At 44.8% G+C, this 19027-nt stretch overlaps 2 protein-coding genes and 1 long non-coding RNA gene across 4 annotated transcripts in view; 1 reads left to right on the top strand and 2 right to left on the bottom strand.

The window, feature by feature from the left end:
* Window positions 1-8058, top strand: part of LOC105863448 (uncharacterized) — a 20411-nt gene extending 12353 nt beyond the window's left edge. The window contains exon 3 of the long non-coding RNA XR_001150482.3: window positions 7694-8058. This is a non-coding gene — a long non-coding RNA (uncharacterized LOC105863448). The remainder of the gene's footprint in view (window positions 1-7693) is intronic.
* LYPLA2 (lysophospholipase 2) overlaps window positions 1-19027 on the bottom strand; it is a 317757-nt gene that overhangs the window by 27129 nt on the left and 271601 nt on the right. The window lies entirely within an intron of this gene.
* Window positions 2450-19027, bottom strand: ELOA (elongin A). 2 transcript variants are annotated; one of them, XM_075994933.1, is made up of 11 exons: window positions 18843-19027; window positions 13587-13643; window positions 12374-12480; window positions 9895-11089; window positions 9146-9251; window positions 7552-7710; window positions 7347-7444; window positions 6279-6459; window positions 5724-5835; window positions 4974-5155; window positions 2450-2834 (listed from the first exon to the last, which is right to left on the bottom strand). In XM_075994933.1, the coding sequence occupies exons 1-11, from the start codon at window positions 18915-18917 to the stop codon at window positions 2773-2775; spliced, it is 2334 nt and encodes a 777-aa protein (XP_075851048.1). In that variant the 5' UTR covers window positions 18918-19027; the 3' UTR covers window positions 2450-2772. The 2 variants fall into 2 exon arrangements, with proteins under 2 accessions (XP_075851048.1, XP_020136517.2); XM_020280928.2 differs by having other exon boundaries at window positions 7552-7707; window positions 18843-18949.

Raw genomic sequence — 19027 nt, 5'->3', positions numbered from 1 at the left:
GAGTATAACAAGGGGCAGTGCCTATCCCCAGCAAGTGCTCGTACATCTGAGTCCCCTCCCTTTGCTCGTGGGGTTCTTTCCCCCTGAAATTCCCTTCTTCTAGTCCTGCTAAGCTACCAACACAAGTCCAACATCCTTTAAGGCCCAGCCCAAGGATTAAGACCTCTGGCTTCACAGCCCAGGAATCAGATGTTTTGTGACCAACTTCTTTTCCCTGACACAGTAAGGAAGAAAGACACAGTATGTGGAGTTTTTTGTTTTTTATTTAGACATGGAATTTTCCTTTTCATATAACTTATCTAATTAAAATATTCATCTTGGTAGTTACCACAAAAAAGTAACATAGAAAATTGTATTTACATTTTGGGACCAAAATACAAATAAAGAGCAGGATGACACCTTGCTCCTTTCCCTCCCACTACCCAGAAAGAAAGAGAAAGCCCCAAAGAAACTGCTCATTACTCCAAGGATCACAAAGGGGTAATCTGTAATTTGTGATTTGTATGTAGTGTAGCACAGAAAAAAATTGCACACGTTTTCACAAATGAGACCAAAGGTTCAACATTATCCCGTGTCTGCTCTGCAGCCATTTTAATAAGCCGGGTGAGGAAGTTGTTTAGAAATTTGGTTTTTCCTCTCCCCCCTTACTGTTCATACCAAGTCACATCCCTGATGCAGACACTCTTGAGGGGTTGGGGAAGATCTGGCTCTATGCAATCAGAGTTCATCAAAAATCTTTATGTGCCCCAAATGGATACTGATGTTGGGATGAATAAATATGTGTCTTTTCTTCCCTCCCTGCCTAAAGACTCCTAATAAGTGAAATTAAATCATACACAACTGAATCTAAAATATGAAAAACTGCTTTTAATGACAAAGACTTAGCTAAGAGACAAATTCAAGGTGGTGGACACCTAGAAAAAGCTATTCTAGGCAACAGATGTCTGGCATCTGACTCAAATGTTCACTTGGTTTCAGGTAAGAGGTTTCCTAATAGTAGGTTTGGGGAGCAGACTAAGGGATGGAGTGGAATGGTGGTATAAGGAACCAAGAAAAATAATGCTTTATCCAATTAAAAAATACAGCAAATTAAAACACAGCAATCTTTGTGTCCTGTCACAACAGGCACCCTGCACAGCAACACACACTGACCACCGCAGAGCTTTTGCTGTACAGATTTCCTGCGTTGCTCTGGAAGCCAAAGGGGGCCTGGGGTCTCCAGGATGGTTAAAAGCAGGGGGCTCTGTATTCTGGCCTTTGAGAAAACTTGTCGAGGGGACTGACTGCCAAAGTTGTTAGGCTGTCACATTAATGATCCCCTCTGTCTGCTGCTCAGGTTTCTTAAGGATGCATATCTCAAATTCATAGCATCCGCCTCCACCTGGGTCACAACCAAGAAGGTTCCTACTAGATCTGTGTTCTTCACAACAGGAAGAGGAATAGCCAGGAAGAGGGCTGACGCTGCCCTCCTAGTTCTGATCTTGTTCCTATGTCAACAGGAAAGTGAGAGCTGGCTTTCCCGACCTTGATGGATGCCGATGTGGTTTCCCCCATCCTGATGCTGCAGCTCAAACACTTTCCCTATGCTGGTCCTTCCCACGGAATCCTGGCTTACACACTTAAAAGGCAGAGAGCTTCAGCTGCAAAACTCTCTAGCAAACACAGCCAACTGTTGTGCTCTTCCAGTCACATGATCTTACCTTTTAAAGAAAAGGTAAAAAAAAAAAGCCAATTTCCAACATAGCATTGCAACTTTTAAAACCATTCACCTCTCATAGCAATTCACAGGGCAAGAGATTAAAGTGCTGGCTTTTAAAACTCTAAAGTTGTATTCAGGGCTATGAAAAGCCCTGCCATGTGTGTGTTTTTCCCCCATGCTGGTGAGAAGAAGGAAAAATAGGAAAAGGAGTAAAAAAAAAAAAAAAAAAAAAAAAAGAAAATGTAAAATTTTGGATCAGAAACTGGAAATTATAAAAATGCTGGGGTTCTGTGCAAATTAATCTCTCAAGGTTCTGTGGCCTCAAAGAAAAAAAAGGTGGGAATTGGCCAAAAGGATGAGAGAAAGACTCTAGACCTTTACAAAGAACTTCCCTTAATAAATATCATTTCATGAGTAAGAAAGCGATGCACCTGCATGGAACGCAGCAATACTGAAAAGGGTCTGAGGCAGAGCCCACGTGAATGCTCCTGTTTCAGATTGCACCTCCCTACAGGACAGGCAGTCTGGCACTCACTTCTCACCCCAGAAGCAGACACCCTGCAGGATTTGGGGACGCTCAGTCCTCTGTCTGGACCAGAGTCCGCTCAGGAGAGCCGAGCTGGGACAGGGGAATGGCTTTCACTAGGTTTTCATCTAACTTTAATAAAGGACCAGAAAATAAAAGGCTAAGTGTGTGGTAGTGGACAAAAAACAGAAACAAACAAAAAAAATGGGGGTAATATAAATACAATCTGGGGGCAATATTTATTAATTAAAACTATGTCTTATAGTTTACAAAGATGCTAATGAACAACAAAAGTATAATTGACCTTAAAATCCTCAGTGAGCCTGAGGCTTCACATCTTCTCCAGAATTCTGAAGTGTGCTCCGAGCAACGAGGCAGGGCCTGCAGCACGCAGGCTCCCGGGGCAGCGCCTGCAGCCTGCAGGACGCGGAGACCAAGAGGTTCCTCAAAGCAAAAGATTCCGGTCTCCCTTGGAAGTTCCATTCCCCAATCCCCATTTGTCCTTGTATTCCTGCCCCCTAGATTCCATCCAAGGCAAGTCCTCAGTTTATCGTCGGGAGAATCTGTTCTTGAAAGCTTTAATCGTCTTGGCCATCATCGGGGCAATTTCTGTGAAATGAGGCAGTTGTTTGAGATCCATGGCAGCTCAGACACACCCCTGGTGGTTTATAGTCAAAGCCAAGCCTACGCTGGCTGTGCACCACCAGAAAACAGACAAAAGGAGTAACGATCTGCTCACTCTGCAGTACAAGCAACAGCTCATCATCACAAACACTTTCTGAGGATCTGCCAGGTGCGAAACAATCACTCTCCGATTCTAGTGACCTGTACCAAAGCTCAGAGAGACTGGCCAACTTGCACATAGTGGTACAGGAAGTGGCAGAACTGGAATTTGATCTCTGCCAGACTCTAAAGGCCATACTCAACCACAGTTCAAGTCTGCCTCACAAACAGCCAAACCAGTAAACAGCCCCCAGGCCCCCAATCTGTCTGGTGTGGCAACAGGTCTAAGATGAGCTCTACAAATACCACCCAAGGAGGGCTAGCCTGCGTCTTGACTGGCTAACCTAAGCACAGCTAAAGCCCAAGCCAGGACCACCACCCTCCCATGGGCCCCACAATGAATGCATGAATACAATGAATACCATGTTTTCCCAAAAATAAGACCTACCCATAAAATAAACCCTAGCAGGATTTCTAAGCATTTTCGCAATATAAGCCCTACCCCGAAAATAAGACCCAGTGATGGGCGTGGCTATGCAGCATATCTGCACAACCCACGCATTTCGTTGCAGAGCAGTAAAGACGAGGAGCAGCCCTTCTCATCTGCCCCATAAGAGCTCTACTGCTCGACATGAGATTGGGGCCAATGGTTCTAAAGGAAATAGAGTCGCAAGAAATTCAGGATGGAATTTGGGGTTTGGAGAGTTATGATGATGCTCCAGAAGACGACGACTTAACTCTATTTGAATAAATGTAGATTGTTGTACTGTACTTAAAAAAAATAACACATCCCCTGAAAATAAGCCCTACAGTGTCTTCTTGAGGAAAAATAAATATAAGACCCTGTCTTATTTTCGGGGAAACACAGTAATACTTTTCTTAAGTTAGGACACACCCTTAAGATACTAAGGATAGTCTATGGCAGGGCACATTGATCATGCCTGTAATCCTAGCACCCTGGGAAGCTTAGGTGGGAAGACTGCTTGACCTCAGGAGTTTGAGACCAGACTCGGCAAGAGTGAGACCCCATCTCTACTAAAAATAGGAAAATTAGCTGGGCGTTATGGTGTGTGCCTATACTCCCAGATACCCAGGAAGCTGAGGCAGGAGGATTGCTTGAGCCCAGGAGGTTGAGGCTGCAGTGAACTGTAATGATGCCACTGCATTCTAGCCTGGGTGACAAAGTGAGACTCTTGTCTCAAAAAAAATAAATAAAGTTAATAAAATACAAAATAGACCCAACTAGAAACAAAGAATAAATATTTGGAAGCTAGGGTTATAAGGTTAAAAAAACTGCAGTAAGATGGACTATCATTTAGCTGTTAGTGATTATGAACTGTGTGTTATCACCCAGAGAAACAGGTTTACATTTAGGTGAAAAAAGCAGAATGCCAAAATTAAACATTTACTATGATCATTATTTAAAAGATACACGTCAGCCTGGGGAACATGGCAAGACCCCATCATCTCTACAAAAAATTAAAAAATTAGCCTGAGCAAGAGCGAGACTCTGTCTCTACAAAAAAAAAAAAAAAAGAAAAAGAAAAGAAAAATTAGCCTGGCATGGTGGTATACACCTCAGCTACTCAGGAGGCTGAGCCAGGAGGATCACTTGAGCCCAGGAGTTTGAGGTTGCAGTGAGCTATGATGACACCACTCTAGCTTGAGTGACAGAGTAACACCTGTCTCAAAAAAAAAACATCAAGTAGGCTGGTAGCATGTGCCTATAGTCCCAGCTACTCAAGAGGCTGACGCAGGAGTTCCAAGCTGCAGTGAGGTATGATCACGCCACTACACTCCAGAGCAAGACCCTGTCTCAAAAAAACAAAACAAAATGAAACAAAAAACGATGTGTGCTATGTATGGACAAAGCAGGAAAAAGGAGAGACTAACATTTAGGTCAGCTATGTACCTATGTGCAGGGCACATACACATGCTACAGCCAACACAGTGATAATGACATTAAAGGGGCTAAAAAAACCCCCTAGTTTTGAAATATATAAGCAGAAACTCCAAGTTACTTACTCTTCACAGTGGGTTTCCTGGGATCATAGGAAACAGTGCTGCTGACCACCGGCGCCAAGTGGGCGCTGCTGGTGCTCGGGCCGTCGTAGGCTGGCTCCTCGGGGCTGGGGTTAAAGCTGTTGCTGCTGCCAGTGCTGGCTAGAGCATGGCTGTTTCCTGTGGGGTACGGGGCTGGCTTAATCCTGCAACACAGAACAAAGCTGGCTAGTCATGAGTACGAGAAATCTGCCCTCAGCTTGAATAGCCTGGAGCTGGCCTGTGTGAGGACGACTCACTCTGCAGTTTAGACAGTGCAGCCCAGCACTCGGATTCTGGTGGAGGCGCAGGGATGTCTGCCTCAGCCTTTCAGAATAAATGATCATCTCCATTAACCTTCCACTATTTAGATGTAAGATCTATATTTTGGAAATGCTAATGTGGCTCACACAAAAAATAACTTCATGGTCACAGAAATATGTTTTTTGTTAAAGTGGGGAAATGGGAAGCATAAGGGAACATTTCTCATAAGCCAGGCCCAGTTCTCCATATACTCTGGACTCCCTCAGAGGCACGAATAATTATGTGGCTCACACTGCAGTCCAGGAAACTGAGGCTCTGGGAGGTAAAGTGCTGAGCTGGTCAAGGTCGGCCTCCAGAACCTACACTCCCTTACTTTTGCCCCCCAAAATAAATCCCTTCCTGCTCCTATGGCAACCTCTTGAGGCTCTCTTCCCTGAGCAGGCAAAAACCAAGTAGGAACAGAGCTCTTACTTGACTCTCTCCGGGACAGCCGCTCCTCCTGTTCCAAACTTCTCCTGCCTTCTCCGGACATCACGGGGCGGCTTGGCCACAGAGTTGACAAAGGCCATCTTTGCTTGTCGGCCTATGGAGAAATAATGGAGATTAACATCTGCCTTCTTGAGCTTAAATAACAACAGATGCTTCTGCTATTTAAATAACCTATAGGATTTTTTCTTAGAAACGCAGAGAGATTTATGTTAAGGAATTGGCTCAAGAAATTATGGGGGATGACAAGTCCAAAATCTGCATGGCAGGCTGGAGACCCAGGAAAAAGTTGATATTGCAGCCTTGAGTCGGAAAGACAGTCTGGAGGCAGAATTCCTAATCTATAGGATTTTTAAGTGCCCTGAAACCTCACTATTGAGTAGCATGGGCTATGGCACAAGAAACACCCATCTGCCTGCCTACTGCAAATGCACAAGATTTAGGGGCTGGCAGTACTACATCAGCAGGGCCCACCAACACCCTGTGCCAACCAGAGCAACCATCTTGCCAGTTCTTCCCTGGCCACCCCCTCTCCTTTACCTTTGGGCTTATTGGCATGTGCAGATTGGATGTTCTTTGTTAGCAGTCGTAGCCGCTGCTCTCGGGCATCCTGAAGCCGCAGGTACATCTCCCGCCAGGACTCATACTCTTCTGGTCTTTCTTCCTTAAAGTCTCGGTGACAATGAATTTTCCATAATTGATCTGTTTCTTCAATTAACACCTGAAATCAGAGCCAGGACACTGCTTATATACATGTGTTCTTATATATCTTTTCTCCATTCTCTAATCATCTAGGAATAAACACTTTCCTAATGATTTTTTGGTCTTCATGGTCACTTTATATTAAAATACTACAATTCTACAAAAAACCAAATCACTAAATTTAAAAAATTTTAAGTGTGAGGCACTACGCTAGTTGCTTTCAGGTGATTGTGACAGAAGATAACACAAAAAATTAGTTTAAGATTAGTCTTTTCCTTTAGAAAAATCAGAAGAGTTGTACCCCCATAATACGCTAAAATAAAAAAGAAATATCAGAAGAGGGTAGAGCTGGGATGAAGATGAATTAGATACTACCCAGTGTGACACTGAACTGTGATGGCAAGGAGGCCACCTGAGAAGGATGTTGAGCTATAGAGCTCTCAGAATGAGAGAGACACAGCTAATTCTCTCTCTAATATGACCAAATGAGCAGCGTATCCACACCACAAGAAGGATTTCTGGATAGATCTCATGCCTCTAGGAGATACTGAGACACCCAGCCATACTGTTTTGTATTTACCTGAGTGTCTATACAAAGAACTGTCCCTGTCCTGCATCCCAGGTGCTCCGCTGTCAGAATTCTCCCTTGACCTTTACGACTAGGCTCAAGGGAGGTGTTGGAACGGCCCCCCGGCCCCAATTTGAATGCCCAAGATGTCCACTTATGATGCCAGGAGCAGGTGCTAATAACACACTTCTTTAAAGGCCCAGAGGCAACCAAACATGCCCAGAACAATGCTCTGACCACTGCTCCGTCCTTCAACCATAGCAGAGTCATGGGGCTGAAGCTATTTCTGGAGACACAGCCAGAAAACTGCTCTCTTCTCACCCAAACAGGATACTCACATGATTGTATTCCTCTATACGATATAGCTGATCAGGTGTACACCTTTCCAAAACAGGTTCAAGAACAGAATATGGGACTCCTCCCACTTCAAAGATTGCTGCAGAGAAATCAAAGGTGAAAGCATTGAATAGCGGCCAAACCACCCAGTGATAAGGTCTCAGTGCTACAATGTGCTTGAGAGCTAGAGAGAAGCATGTGACTTACAATCGATGTTGTTTTTAAGTACCCGGATGCACTGCTGGTGCAAGGTCATCATTTTGGGGAGATAGGCACACTTGGAACCAGAATACACCTGCATTTTGGAATTCATTCTGCGTCCAGTGAATCCAGCTTCTTCTTCTTCCAGGGGTGAAGAGAATGCTACTGCGCAAGAAAAACCCAAAAGGAAATTACAGAAGGCTCTAAGTGATACGGTAAAAATTCTCCTTCCACCCCAGTCCTCAGCCTCCAACTTCTTTCAAAGGCAACCCATGCTACCAGTTTCCTGTGGATCCTGCCAGAGACTTCAACCAATTAATAACATACTACACACAGCACTGTTTTTATTTATCACATTTTCGAGATTGTTCCATGTCCATATATAAAGACTTTCCAACTTGTACTCCCCTAATTCTATTCTAAAAAAAAAAAAATTTTTTTTTTCGAGACAGTCTCACTCTGTTGCCCAGGCTAGAGTGCCATGGCATCAGCCTAGCTCACAGCAACCTCAATCTCCTGGGCTCAAGCAATCCTTCTGCCTCAGCCTCCCGAATAGCTGGGACTACAGGCATGCGCCACTACACCTGGCTTATTTTTTCAATATATTTTTAGTTGACCAATTAATTTCTTTCTATTTATAGTAGAGACGAAGTCTCACTCTTGCTCAGGCTGGTCTCAAACTCCTGACCTTGAGCAATCAGCTCGCCTTGGCCTCCCAGAGTGCTAGAGTTACAGGCGTGAGCCACCACGCCCAGCCCTAAAAAATTTTTAAAGAGGAAAAATAAATTAAAAAAAGAATTTCCACATTTTTTTTACAGAGGCACAGGATGCCACTGTGTGGATGAACCATGATTTATGTTAGTCTCTTGCTGATGGACACTTATGTGGCTTCTAATTCTTTTGCCATTAAAATTAGATATTTTTTTCTTTAAGATGAATATGATAGTTAACACTTATAGAATTAAAGGGCTGCTAATAACAGCAGTAGCTAAGATTTATTGAACAATTACTATGAAAAACCCAGAGCTAAAAGCTTTACTGGCATTACTATCACTTTTTTTTTTAGACAGGTTCTCACTCTATCACCCAGGCTGGAGTGCAGTGGCATCATCACAGCTCACTGCAACTTCAAATTCCTGGGCTCAAGTGCTCCTCCTACCTCAAGCCTCCCCAGTAGCTGGGACTACAGGCATGAACCACCATGCCCAGCTAATTTTTCTATTTTTTGTAGAAATAGGGTCTCAACCTTGCTCAGGCTGGTCTCGATCTCCTGGCCTCAAGCGATCCTCCTGCCTCAGCCTCCCACCCAGAGTGCTAAGATTATAAGTGTGAGCCACTACACTTTTGAATCCACTAAACTGAACACTATAAGGCAGATACCATTATACTCCCATTTACAGAATATGAAACTGAGAGATCCAAAAGAAATAAAGATATTACTAAGGGTCATATAACTTATAGAAACCAGAGTCTGGGATTCAAACCCAAGCCATCAATCTCCAGGGCCTATGCTTTTAGAAATGTATCAAAAATATGATAGTATGTGATAGATCATGAATGAATTTTTAAATCCTTTTACCATTTAAAATAAGAAAATTACCTTTTCGCTTTGGTTGGAAGGAGGACATCAACTCAAGGGAAGGCAGTGGACGGTAATTGGCCATGGGTAGCGGGAGGTCTGGCAACACTGGCAACACATCAGGGACCTGCAGAGGACAGGCTCGTGAGTGGAGAGCCAGTGAGTAGGAGCACAGTTTTCCTTCCTACAGTCAATTCCTAGGAGTGTCACCCAGGCACGCTTCCCAGCAGATCCAGGCTGGAGGGGGGCACAGTAATGTCTGACAGATGGGCCCATCACAATAGGATACCTTGGAACGTTTTTTTGGACTTTTTTTGTTTTGTTTTGTTTTTTGAGACAGGGTCTCACTCTGTCTCCCAGGCTGGAGTGCACTGGTGTGATCACAGCTTACTATAACCTTGAACTCCTAGACTCAAGTGATCCTCCTGCCTCAGCCTCCCGAGTAGCTGGGACTATAGGCTCACGCCACCACACATGGCTAGTTTTTTTACTTTTTGAACAGATGGAGTCTCACTATGTTGCCCAGGCTGGTCTCAAACTCCAGGCCTTGAGCAATCTTCCCATCTTGGCCTCCCAAAGTGCTGGGATTACAGGTGTGAGCTACCACACTCAGCCCAGAAAATTCTTATCTGGGGTACCATCTGCCCTGACAGCTAGCAAGGCCCAGAGGAAATTACTACAACTTGAAATTCAATAGGCCATGTAAAAGCAAGCCTCCCTGTTTAGTGCCAGGGAGGACCCAGGAAGCCACCTGGGGATGAAGGGGTTACCTTTTTCAGCTTGGCTGAATCGGCTCCAGCCAGCTGCAGCTTCTCGGACTTGTTCTCGTTCACCTTAGGTAATTTCTGAACTGAGTCCAACTTTTTACTAGTGCTTTTAGAATCACTTTTTTTAAGTCCTTTTGCTCCAAGTGCTGAGGCTGAAGTTTTCACCACTTTTTTCTTTTTCTTCCGGGGCTGGTCATAGCTGAGGTAGGATTCAAAAGACATGGTGGGCTGCTCGAACTCGTCCTCCATATCTGCATCCTCACCTTTGGGGAAGGAGCCCAGTGACTTTCTATCCAAATTAGAAGTTTTTACTTTCCCCTCTTGAGTCTTTACGTTGTTAGAGACCTTCTCTTTTACCTTGGGCAACAGGTCTCCTTTTCCTATGTCTAAGCTGTCCAGACTTTGCTTGTTTTTGTCTGATTTGGTTTTCTCCGAGTCTCTGTGCTTTGGCTTTTTAAGGTGGTTGTCTGAAGCAGTCTCCAAAGGAGGCAAACACTTCTTCTTGATGCTGCTGCCCTCTCTTTCCTTCTCTTTCTTCACACCACCTGAGGGCAGCTTCTCCTTTGTGCTATCCCCTGAGGGCGGCCTTCGGTTTTCCTCTTTGGAGAGGGCCTTGTGTGATTTCTCTCTGCTCAAAGCAGAAGACCTCTCATCACCCTTGGCATCCATGAGGCGCTTTTCCTTGTGGGAAGATTTGTGCTCCTTGTTTTGATTCATAACCCCTTTTCCCTGGGGTTCACCCAGGTGTCGTTCTTGACTGACTCCCAGTCTGTCCTGAAAGGCATTACTGTGGCCTTTTCCAGGCTTCTGGTGTGAAACAATGGGCTCAGGATCCTCCTCTGGGAACCTGTAATGGTCCACATACATCTGGCGAGGACTGGTATGAGATGGAGGGGACTGAACGTGACCGTAATCAGAAGATTCATGGTCTGAGGAATAAGCTGGTGACACCCTGTGACACCTCTTTCGCTCGTCTCTCCTCTCATGACTCTGAGACACTTTGTGAGGTCTCTCGAGCTCTGAGACTTTTCTGTGTTTTTTCTGTCTGTGCTCAGGGCTAGGGCTATAGGATCGGCTACCAGAGGCTTTCCAGTTCTCTTGGTAGTCCACCTCCATCTCTTCCTCCTTCTGAAGAGCATCCCGACGGCGCTTTCGCGAGTTGTTCTTCTCAAAGTCTTGTTCATCAGGCTCAGTGTTTCTAAAATGAAAGAGAAAGATAAAAAAGATACAAATCTCAGTGTAATCCTTGTTCAGAGGACAAGTCATAGAACCTGCATTCACAAAAGAGATGAAGAAGATGCAGAGTTAGGGCCAGACACAGTGGCTCACGCCTATAATCCTGACACTCTGGGAGGCCGAGGAGGGAGGACTGCTTGAGCTCAGGAGTCTGAGACCAGCCTGAGCAAGAGTGATAGCCCCCATCTATACTAAAAATAGAAAAATTAGCCAAGCTTCATGGTGCAGGCCTGTAATCCCAGCTACTTGGGAGGCTGAGGCAAGAAGATTGCTTGAGCCCACGAGTTTGAGGTTGCTGTGAGTTAGGCTGACACCACTACCCAGGGTGACAGAGTAAGAGTCTGTCTCAAAAAAGAAAAAAAAAAAGATTCAGAGTTAGAAACAACAAGGTCTTAGAAAGAAGGTAAGTGGGTTATACTTCATGTCCAGCTAATTGTTTTCTATATATTTTAAGTTGTCCAGATAATTTCCTTCTATTTATAGTAGAGACGGGTCTCGATCTTGCTCAGGCTTGTTCTGAACTCCTGACCTTGAGCAATCCACCCACCTCTGCTTTCTAGAGTGCTAGGATTACAGGCATCAGCCACTGTACCCGCCCTATGCTTTTTTTTTCCTTTTTTAAACACCCGTGCTGTTATAAGGGTTATGCTTAAAGATACTCAAGTATATTTTAAAAAATTTTTTTCTTCCTTCTCTAGTCACAAAGGAAGTTACTCAAGTTTTAAAACTGGGAAAACACAAATGGGAAATGACAAGTTTAACTGCAACATACAAAGAAGATCAAATTTCTTATAGGCATGAATATTTGAAGATGTTTTTAAACACAGGGACATGATTAACTTGTTATATAAAAAAGGGCTGCCAATTATTTACCTAGTTCACAACTATATAAAAATGCCTTTTAAGAGGTTAGAAAGAAACATACCAAATTGTTAATAATGTTTATCTTTAGATGATAGAAATAAGAGATTTTTTTTTCTTATTTCCCAAAATCATGGCTTGTTGAGAAATAAGAGATTTTGATTTATATTTTTTAATGTTTTCTAATATTCTACAATGATCATGGATTATTTTTATAATTGAGGCAAAAGAAATTTTTTTTTCCTCTATACCAAGGCATCCTGAACAAGAGTTTCAATAAGAAGGCAGAAAAGGAATAATAAAGAAAAAGTTTTCAATCTGTAAATACTTTGAGTACTGGATTTAACCATGAAGTTGAACAAATCTAAAGAAAAATGATTCTTACCGTTCCACTGGAACCAGCTTCTTCCACTGAGCCACTAGGTCTCTGGCAAAGTTTCCCACATGCTCATGTTTCCGCAAGCTATTTACTGTTTTCCCAACCCCAGTCTCCTACAAATTTGACAAAGAAATTGTTAGAGGGTTATGGAACTAGGCTGACATTCTCCTAAAGAAATAAGGCCTCCTGCTTTGAGAAACGCAACAAGCAATAACATTTCCTTCCTAAAACATACAAGTCTCGACACTAAATTACTCTGTGCCTATGTCCCAAATCCCTAATGACACATAGTAGCGAAGCACACCAAGTTCAGAACAGGAAAACCACTTCTAGAACTTTAACAGTAACAACAAGAGTGATTATGGCAGATGTTAGGTACTATTAAGAGCTTTGCTTACAGTATCTGAATCAGTCTTTGTAGTAACTCTGTGAGGCAGGAATCAGCCCAATTTCACACAGAAACAGACAAAATTCAGATAACTGGGATTTGAATCCCGGGCAAGTTGATGCCAAAGTCAATGTTAATTCTTTCAAATTTTTTGAAATAAAAGTCACATAACAACTCACCATTTTAACTAAAGTGTATAATTCAACGGATTCCAGAACACTCACAATATTGTGCAACCATTACCACTACCTAATTCCAGAACATTTCCATCACCTTAAAAAGAAATCCTGTTCCTCCCAATCCCTCAGGCCCCGGCAACCATTAATCTACTTTCTGCCTATGGATTTGCCTATTCTGGACATTTCACATAGCCTTTTGTGTCTAGTTTCTTTTGCTCCAAAGCCCATGCTCTTTTTTTTTTTTTTTTTTTTGAGACAAAGTCTCGCTTTGTTGCCCAGGCTAGAGTGAGTGCCGTGGCGTCAGCCTAGCTCACAGCAACCTCAAACTCCTGGGCTCGAGTGATCCTTCTGCCTCAGCCTCCCGGGTAGCTGGGACTACAGGCATGCGCCACCATGCCCGGCTAATTTTTTTTTTTATATATATATCAGTTGCCCAATTAATTTCTTTCTATTTATAGTAGAGACGGGGTCTCGCTCTTGCTCAGGCTGGTTTTGAACTCCTGACCTTGAGCAATCCGCCCGCCTCGGCCTCCCAAGAGCTAGGATTACAGGCGTGAGCCACAGCGCCCGGCCAAAAGCCTATGCTCTTAACCTTACCTCTACACTCTCTCCGGTGGGAAGGGGATAGGATATAAAGTTACACAACTCTTACCGCAAGAATGTCTACTGTAATCGGCAAGGTGGAGAGCTTCTTCAAATATTTCAAAAGCTGCGGAGAGAATAAAACAAACATTAATTCCAATAGTCATAATAATACCCACTGGAATAAGAATAGTATCTGACGATTAAGTGCTTACTCAGTGCTAATCATTTTATAATAATAAGCATTATCCCTATTTTACAAGTGTGATAACAGGCTCAGAAAAGTTATTTTACTCTCCCCAGGATGCAAGCAGGGCAGGATTCACTCAGGTCCATGGCTTTACATTCCCTGCTTTCAACCAGTAGGCCACACCAAGGGGAAGTAAGACAGAGAAGAGGATCAAAACCTACCAACTTAGATAAAAGTCATCAACAACTGTCACTCTGTCCCAGTGTTGACAGAGTTTATGAGAAGGATACCAATTTTAGGAAAATTCCCCATGGACCTGGCACAGAGGAAAGTGAAGAGAGAAGAGGCCTCTGCAGGGAAAGAACACCATGTTTCCAGAGGCCCACAGTGTTGAATTGGTTTTTTGATGCATAAGTGGGAAGCCAAGAGCAATTTCAAGTTGCAAGAATCAGAGCTTTGCTGTTATTGGCGAATACAAAATGCCTAGGTAGATTAAAAAAGCGATCTGGGTTTGGCCACATTTCCTTTCTATAGCCCCTAAAACTAGGTCAAAATCAGTAGAGCAGAGCTGTTAAGATGGAGTTCCAGGCTGGGCGCGGTGGCTCACGCTTGTAATCCTAGCACTCTGGGAGGCCGAGGCGGGCGGATTGCTCAAGGTCAGGAGTTCAAACCCAGCCTGAGCGAGACCCCGTCTCTACTATAAAAATAGAAAGAAATCAATTGGCCAACTAATATATATATAGAAAAAATTAGCCGGGCATGGTGGCTCGTGCCTGTAGTCCCAGCAACTCGGGAGGCTGAGGCAGGAGGATTGCTTGAGCCCAGGAGTTTGAGGTTGCTGTGAGCTAGGCTGACGCCACGGCACTCACTCTAGCCTAGGCAAGAAAGCGAGACTCTGTCTCAAAAAAAAAAAAAAAAAAAAGATGGAGTTCCAGAGTCAGAGACAGGCTTCACGGTCTAGCTCTGTCACCTCCTTGCCAGGTGATCTTGTACAAGTCAGAAACCTCTCCAAACTTCAGGAACTGGATATTGTCTCTACTTCACAAACGGTGAGAACTCACTAAGAGAAACCATGGACAGTCCTTAGTCATAGTGCCTGCAATAGTCTGAAAGCTCAATAAATGATTATTAATCATGTCATTCATCAATTGACAGCTCTTGAAATATTCTACCCTTGATCTTCAGCCAGATATTCTTTAGCCAATCCCTACCTGCTCTGTTTCTACCAGAAGTCATGACTGGCTATGCCTTTCTCTAGGAAATGTTTATGTGTATATAAACATACCTACCATACAAGGAGTGCTGCAAAGTACAAATAATTAAAAATAGATAACTGGGGCTCCGTTTGCATTTAAATATTAGACAACAAGATCTGTTCTTTTTCATGTGTGGCCTAGGCTATAATTAGTATGCCATATTGCTATTAGGTGGAGTAACAAGTATGTTTCACTGGTCATTCTACTTCAATCATTACTTAACATGGTTACTAGGCAGAGCAATTGGATCACAAGTGATAATCTTTTTTTTTTTTTGAGACGGAGTCTCACTTCTGTTGCCTGGGCTAGAGTGCTGTGGTGTAAGCTTGGCTCACAGCAACCTCAAACTCCTGGGCTCAAGCAATCCTCCTGCCTCAGCCTCCCGAGTAGCTGGGACTACAGACACACACCACCATGCCCAGCTAATTTTTTCTATATATATATTTTAGTTGGCCAATTAATTTCTTTCTATTTTTTGTAGAGATGGGATTTCGCTTTTGCTCAGGCTGGTTTCAAACTCCTGACCTTGAGTGATCCTCCTGCCTCAGCCTCCCAGAGTGCTAGGATTATATGCATGAGCCAACACACCTGGCCACAAGTGATAATCTTGTTTGACAGGGAAGGAGTAAGAGGCCAACTGGTGTATCTAGGGAGTTTCATTGTCATAGTTGAGTGAAAATTATCTTCCACTTCAAATTCAATCACCACTATATCTAACTCAGGAAAAAATTTGTGTTTCTTGTAGCCCAAGCTATAGGTGCAAAGATTAATGCCAATTCATTTTCTTAAAGAAAAATTTAAAAATCACCAAAAAGGTTAAAAACAAGTTGTTCTCCCACAATGCCATTCCCTGAAAGGGGCAGGTTGGAAACATTTATATACCGTTTACTGCATGTCAGTTGCTATGCTAAGCACACACGCGTTACCTCATTTCATCCCCACCAACCAACTCTAAAAAGTGAATATAATTCTCCCCATTTTACAGATATTATAACTGAACCCAGTGAGGTTAGGTAACTTGCCTAATGAGCTAATAAATCAAATGTGTCTACCATCGGATGGACTACAAAGCCAGGAGAAGCATCCAACATAATAACACTGTCCTTAGGAAAAGAAAATAGAGCAGTAACTCATATACCTCTTGGCACACTCGGAATAAAGAAGGGCTCCTCCTCAGTATTATGCTGTTAGACAGTTTAGAGTCCACATAGTAAAGGAAGTCACCAGGGGGACAGAGTCCCAGGACTTCTACAAGGCCAGTATATAAGGATGAGGCTAGAAGTCACTGTGGGTGTGTTTATCTCAAAGCCTAGTACTAAGTGGAAGCATAAATGCTGCCTTTCTGTTTCTCTTTGAGTTAGTAGGGGTGACTTAAAAGCAGACAAAACTAAAACTCTCAAGATTTTCAAACAATTTAGCCCAACAAAAGAGAAAAGAGGCTTCACAACACCTCTATTTTCTATAAATTTCAAGAAAGAACAAAGCAATAACATGGCAAAAGCACATTGGACATCCTTAGGTGGATGAAAATTTGCTGTTATCAAAGCAGGGTACCAACTGTAGAGCTTGCAATAACTGAAAACAGACAATTGAGAAGTATCAAACATTTGCACAGTACATGCTTAGGAATCTAAGTTGTCCCTTGCACATTGCTTTTGCAAAGAGAAAAAGTGTTCTTAATGTTGACCTCCTAGTTCTCTCCCTGCCATCAAACTGTGTTCTTGGTAGTTTTCACAGTTAAAATGTAACATGGGACAGGTAACTGTTATTAGCCATGAAAATCGGAAACATGAAAACAGAAACCAAATGGCCTGGTCTGCCTGATACCTTCTCCCCCAAGTAAGCCTAGATCATAGAGGAACTCAAAGGTGAAAACAGTTACAGCACGTTTAATACCAGAAGATCCATGAACATAGGTGTGGAATCAACCCTTTGGCTAAAAATGGTTTGAAAGCAAGAAATGGTTGCAAATTCAATACTGCTATATAATCATCTTGCAATTTCACAAACAACCTGTGGGAGCTTGTTGGGTTAACAGAAGGTTGAGAGGAGCAAGGCCAGTGTGCCAGCTTGCAATTTTCTCTCTGCAGTTAACTCATTTCTGAATGCCAACTCTTATGCCCTCTGCAAAAATGATCTCTCAACATTTTCTCATCTTCATAATGCTCACTTCACAATGCAAAGCCAGAAGTTCAGGGCGGTTTTCTATCTGGGAAGAGAGAGCCCAAATACTCAAAGTATCAAATTGTTCAAGTAGGCTGAGATGCAAAATCAGCCTTTTCCTGATTTGATATTTCATGCACAAGGCTAATTTAAATTCTAGTGGAGAAATGACTATCAATACTACAGACCACTTTTCTTATCTGATAGAAATAAAGACCAAAGCGGTTAGGAAAACAAACTAGTACTCAGAAATAATAACCATTTATTAGATGTCCACAAAGGGTTATTGTAAAAAGAAACTTGTAAAATATGCCTGGCTATTAGGTACTGCAGACTCAACAGAAAACACAGCACAATTTAAAGCATTTAAGTGTTCACAGATTTAGAACTAAAATGGCTTCCTGAAGAAGTGGATCTTGTAGCCAGGAATGAGTGGGGAGAGTCAGAAAGTGACTTGATGGTGAGAAGCTGTGTGCCGCCCTTCGAAAGCGAGAAACGTCACCTAGACTAGAACAAGGTAAAGAGAAGGGGGCTCTCAAGAAAAAAGACCTGAAGCATGGCAACCTGCACCTACTGGGCACATACATTGAGCGTGGCACCTTGGCCCTTCAGTTTAGTTTTAGTAAGAGGCAGGTGAGTAAACACGCTCGCAAAGAACCGCCCCCAAGTCCACGGCCGAAGCCTCCTCCACGACTTCCTCCTCCGCCGGGACGCCCGGCCGACTCGCAGCTCCGGGAACCGCGCGCCCCAGCTGGAGCGCGGACCGCGAATGTCAAACGCCCGAGTGTTTTCACCCATGTATTTCGATTCAAAAAAATTTGGAACAGCCACCAGACACTCTCCTGGAGGCAACGGAGAAGCTGGATAACAAAGCTGGGCAGGGAGAAGAACGCATTAAACTTAACGTTCAGTTTTAAGAACTCAACAACAAAAACTAGTTAAGTACAATTGAAAATGGTTGCCCATCACTCGAACGACGAGCAATGGAAGCTCCTACTTTTCCATTCACGCCAGAAGGCGATCTAGCTGCAACTTCTACCCCACCCCTCCTTTCTCAATTCCGACCGAAGTTTTAGGAGCAGGCGAGGTGACGGCGGCTTTACCCTGCGTGGAGAGCGAAAGGTCCTGCTCTAACGTCCAGCCAGAAGCAATAAAGACGTGAGTGGGAGACGCAGGACCGCACGCCGGGCCGAGGCTCCTTCGCCACAGGCGGCACCTCCTGCTCCTCCTCGCGACCAACGTCCCGGGACCCAGACGGACCTCGGAGCCGAGTCGCGGGGACCGACCGGAGCCGGCGCCGCAGGACCCGCGGGCGGGCAGGGCAGCTCCGGGCCGGCGCTTCCCGCGCCCGCGGCGCGCCCCGCCGACGGGAACCAGCTGGCGCGGAGCGAGGGAGCGGCTCGGAGCCGCGGGGCACGCGGTGTCCGCACCGGAGCGCGCCCGGCCGCCCGGAGCCCGCGGGCGCCCCGTCCCGGGCCCGGGCGGGAGGCGGGCCGGGCCGCCGAGTCCCGCCGCCCGCCGTGCGGTCCCGCCGCGTGGGAGCAGCCGGCGCCGCGAACCTGGCGACCCAGCGCCGCGAGCCCGGCGGGGCCTGGCTCCGGGTCCGAGCCCCCGCGGCCCCGGTGGGTCGGGAACCGGCCGCGCCCGGGCCCGCGACCGTTACGGGGCCCGCGCCGCGCCCAACGCCCGCCGCGCTCCGCGCCGCCCGCCCGCTCACCTTCTTAGGGTCCGGGTTCGCGGCCAGGCGCGCCTGCAGCTTCTCCACAACTTGGAGCGCCGACTCCGCCGCCATCGCTGTCACTGGCCGGCCTCCTCGCCGGAACTGGGCTCGCGTCGCGTCCGCGGGCCGCAGCTCCGCCCTCCGTGCATCCCCGGCGGAGACGGAAGCGCGACTGGCCCCTT

This window comes from Microcebus murinus, chromosome 2 (genome assembly GCF_040939455.1).
Source record: "Microcebus murinus isolate Inina chromosome 2, M.murinus_Inina_mat1.0, whole genome shotgun sequence".
NCBI classification, from domain to species: Eukaryota; Metazoa; Chordata; class Mammalia; order Primates; family Cheirogaleidae; genus Microcebus; species Microcebus murinus.
This window is presented reverse-complemented; position numbering and strand designations above follow the sequence as displayed.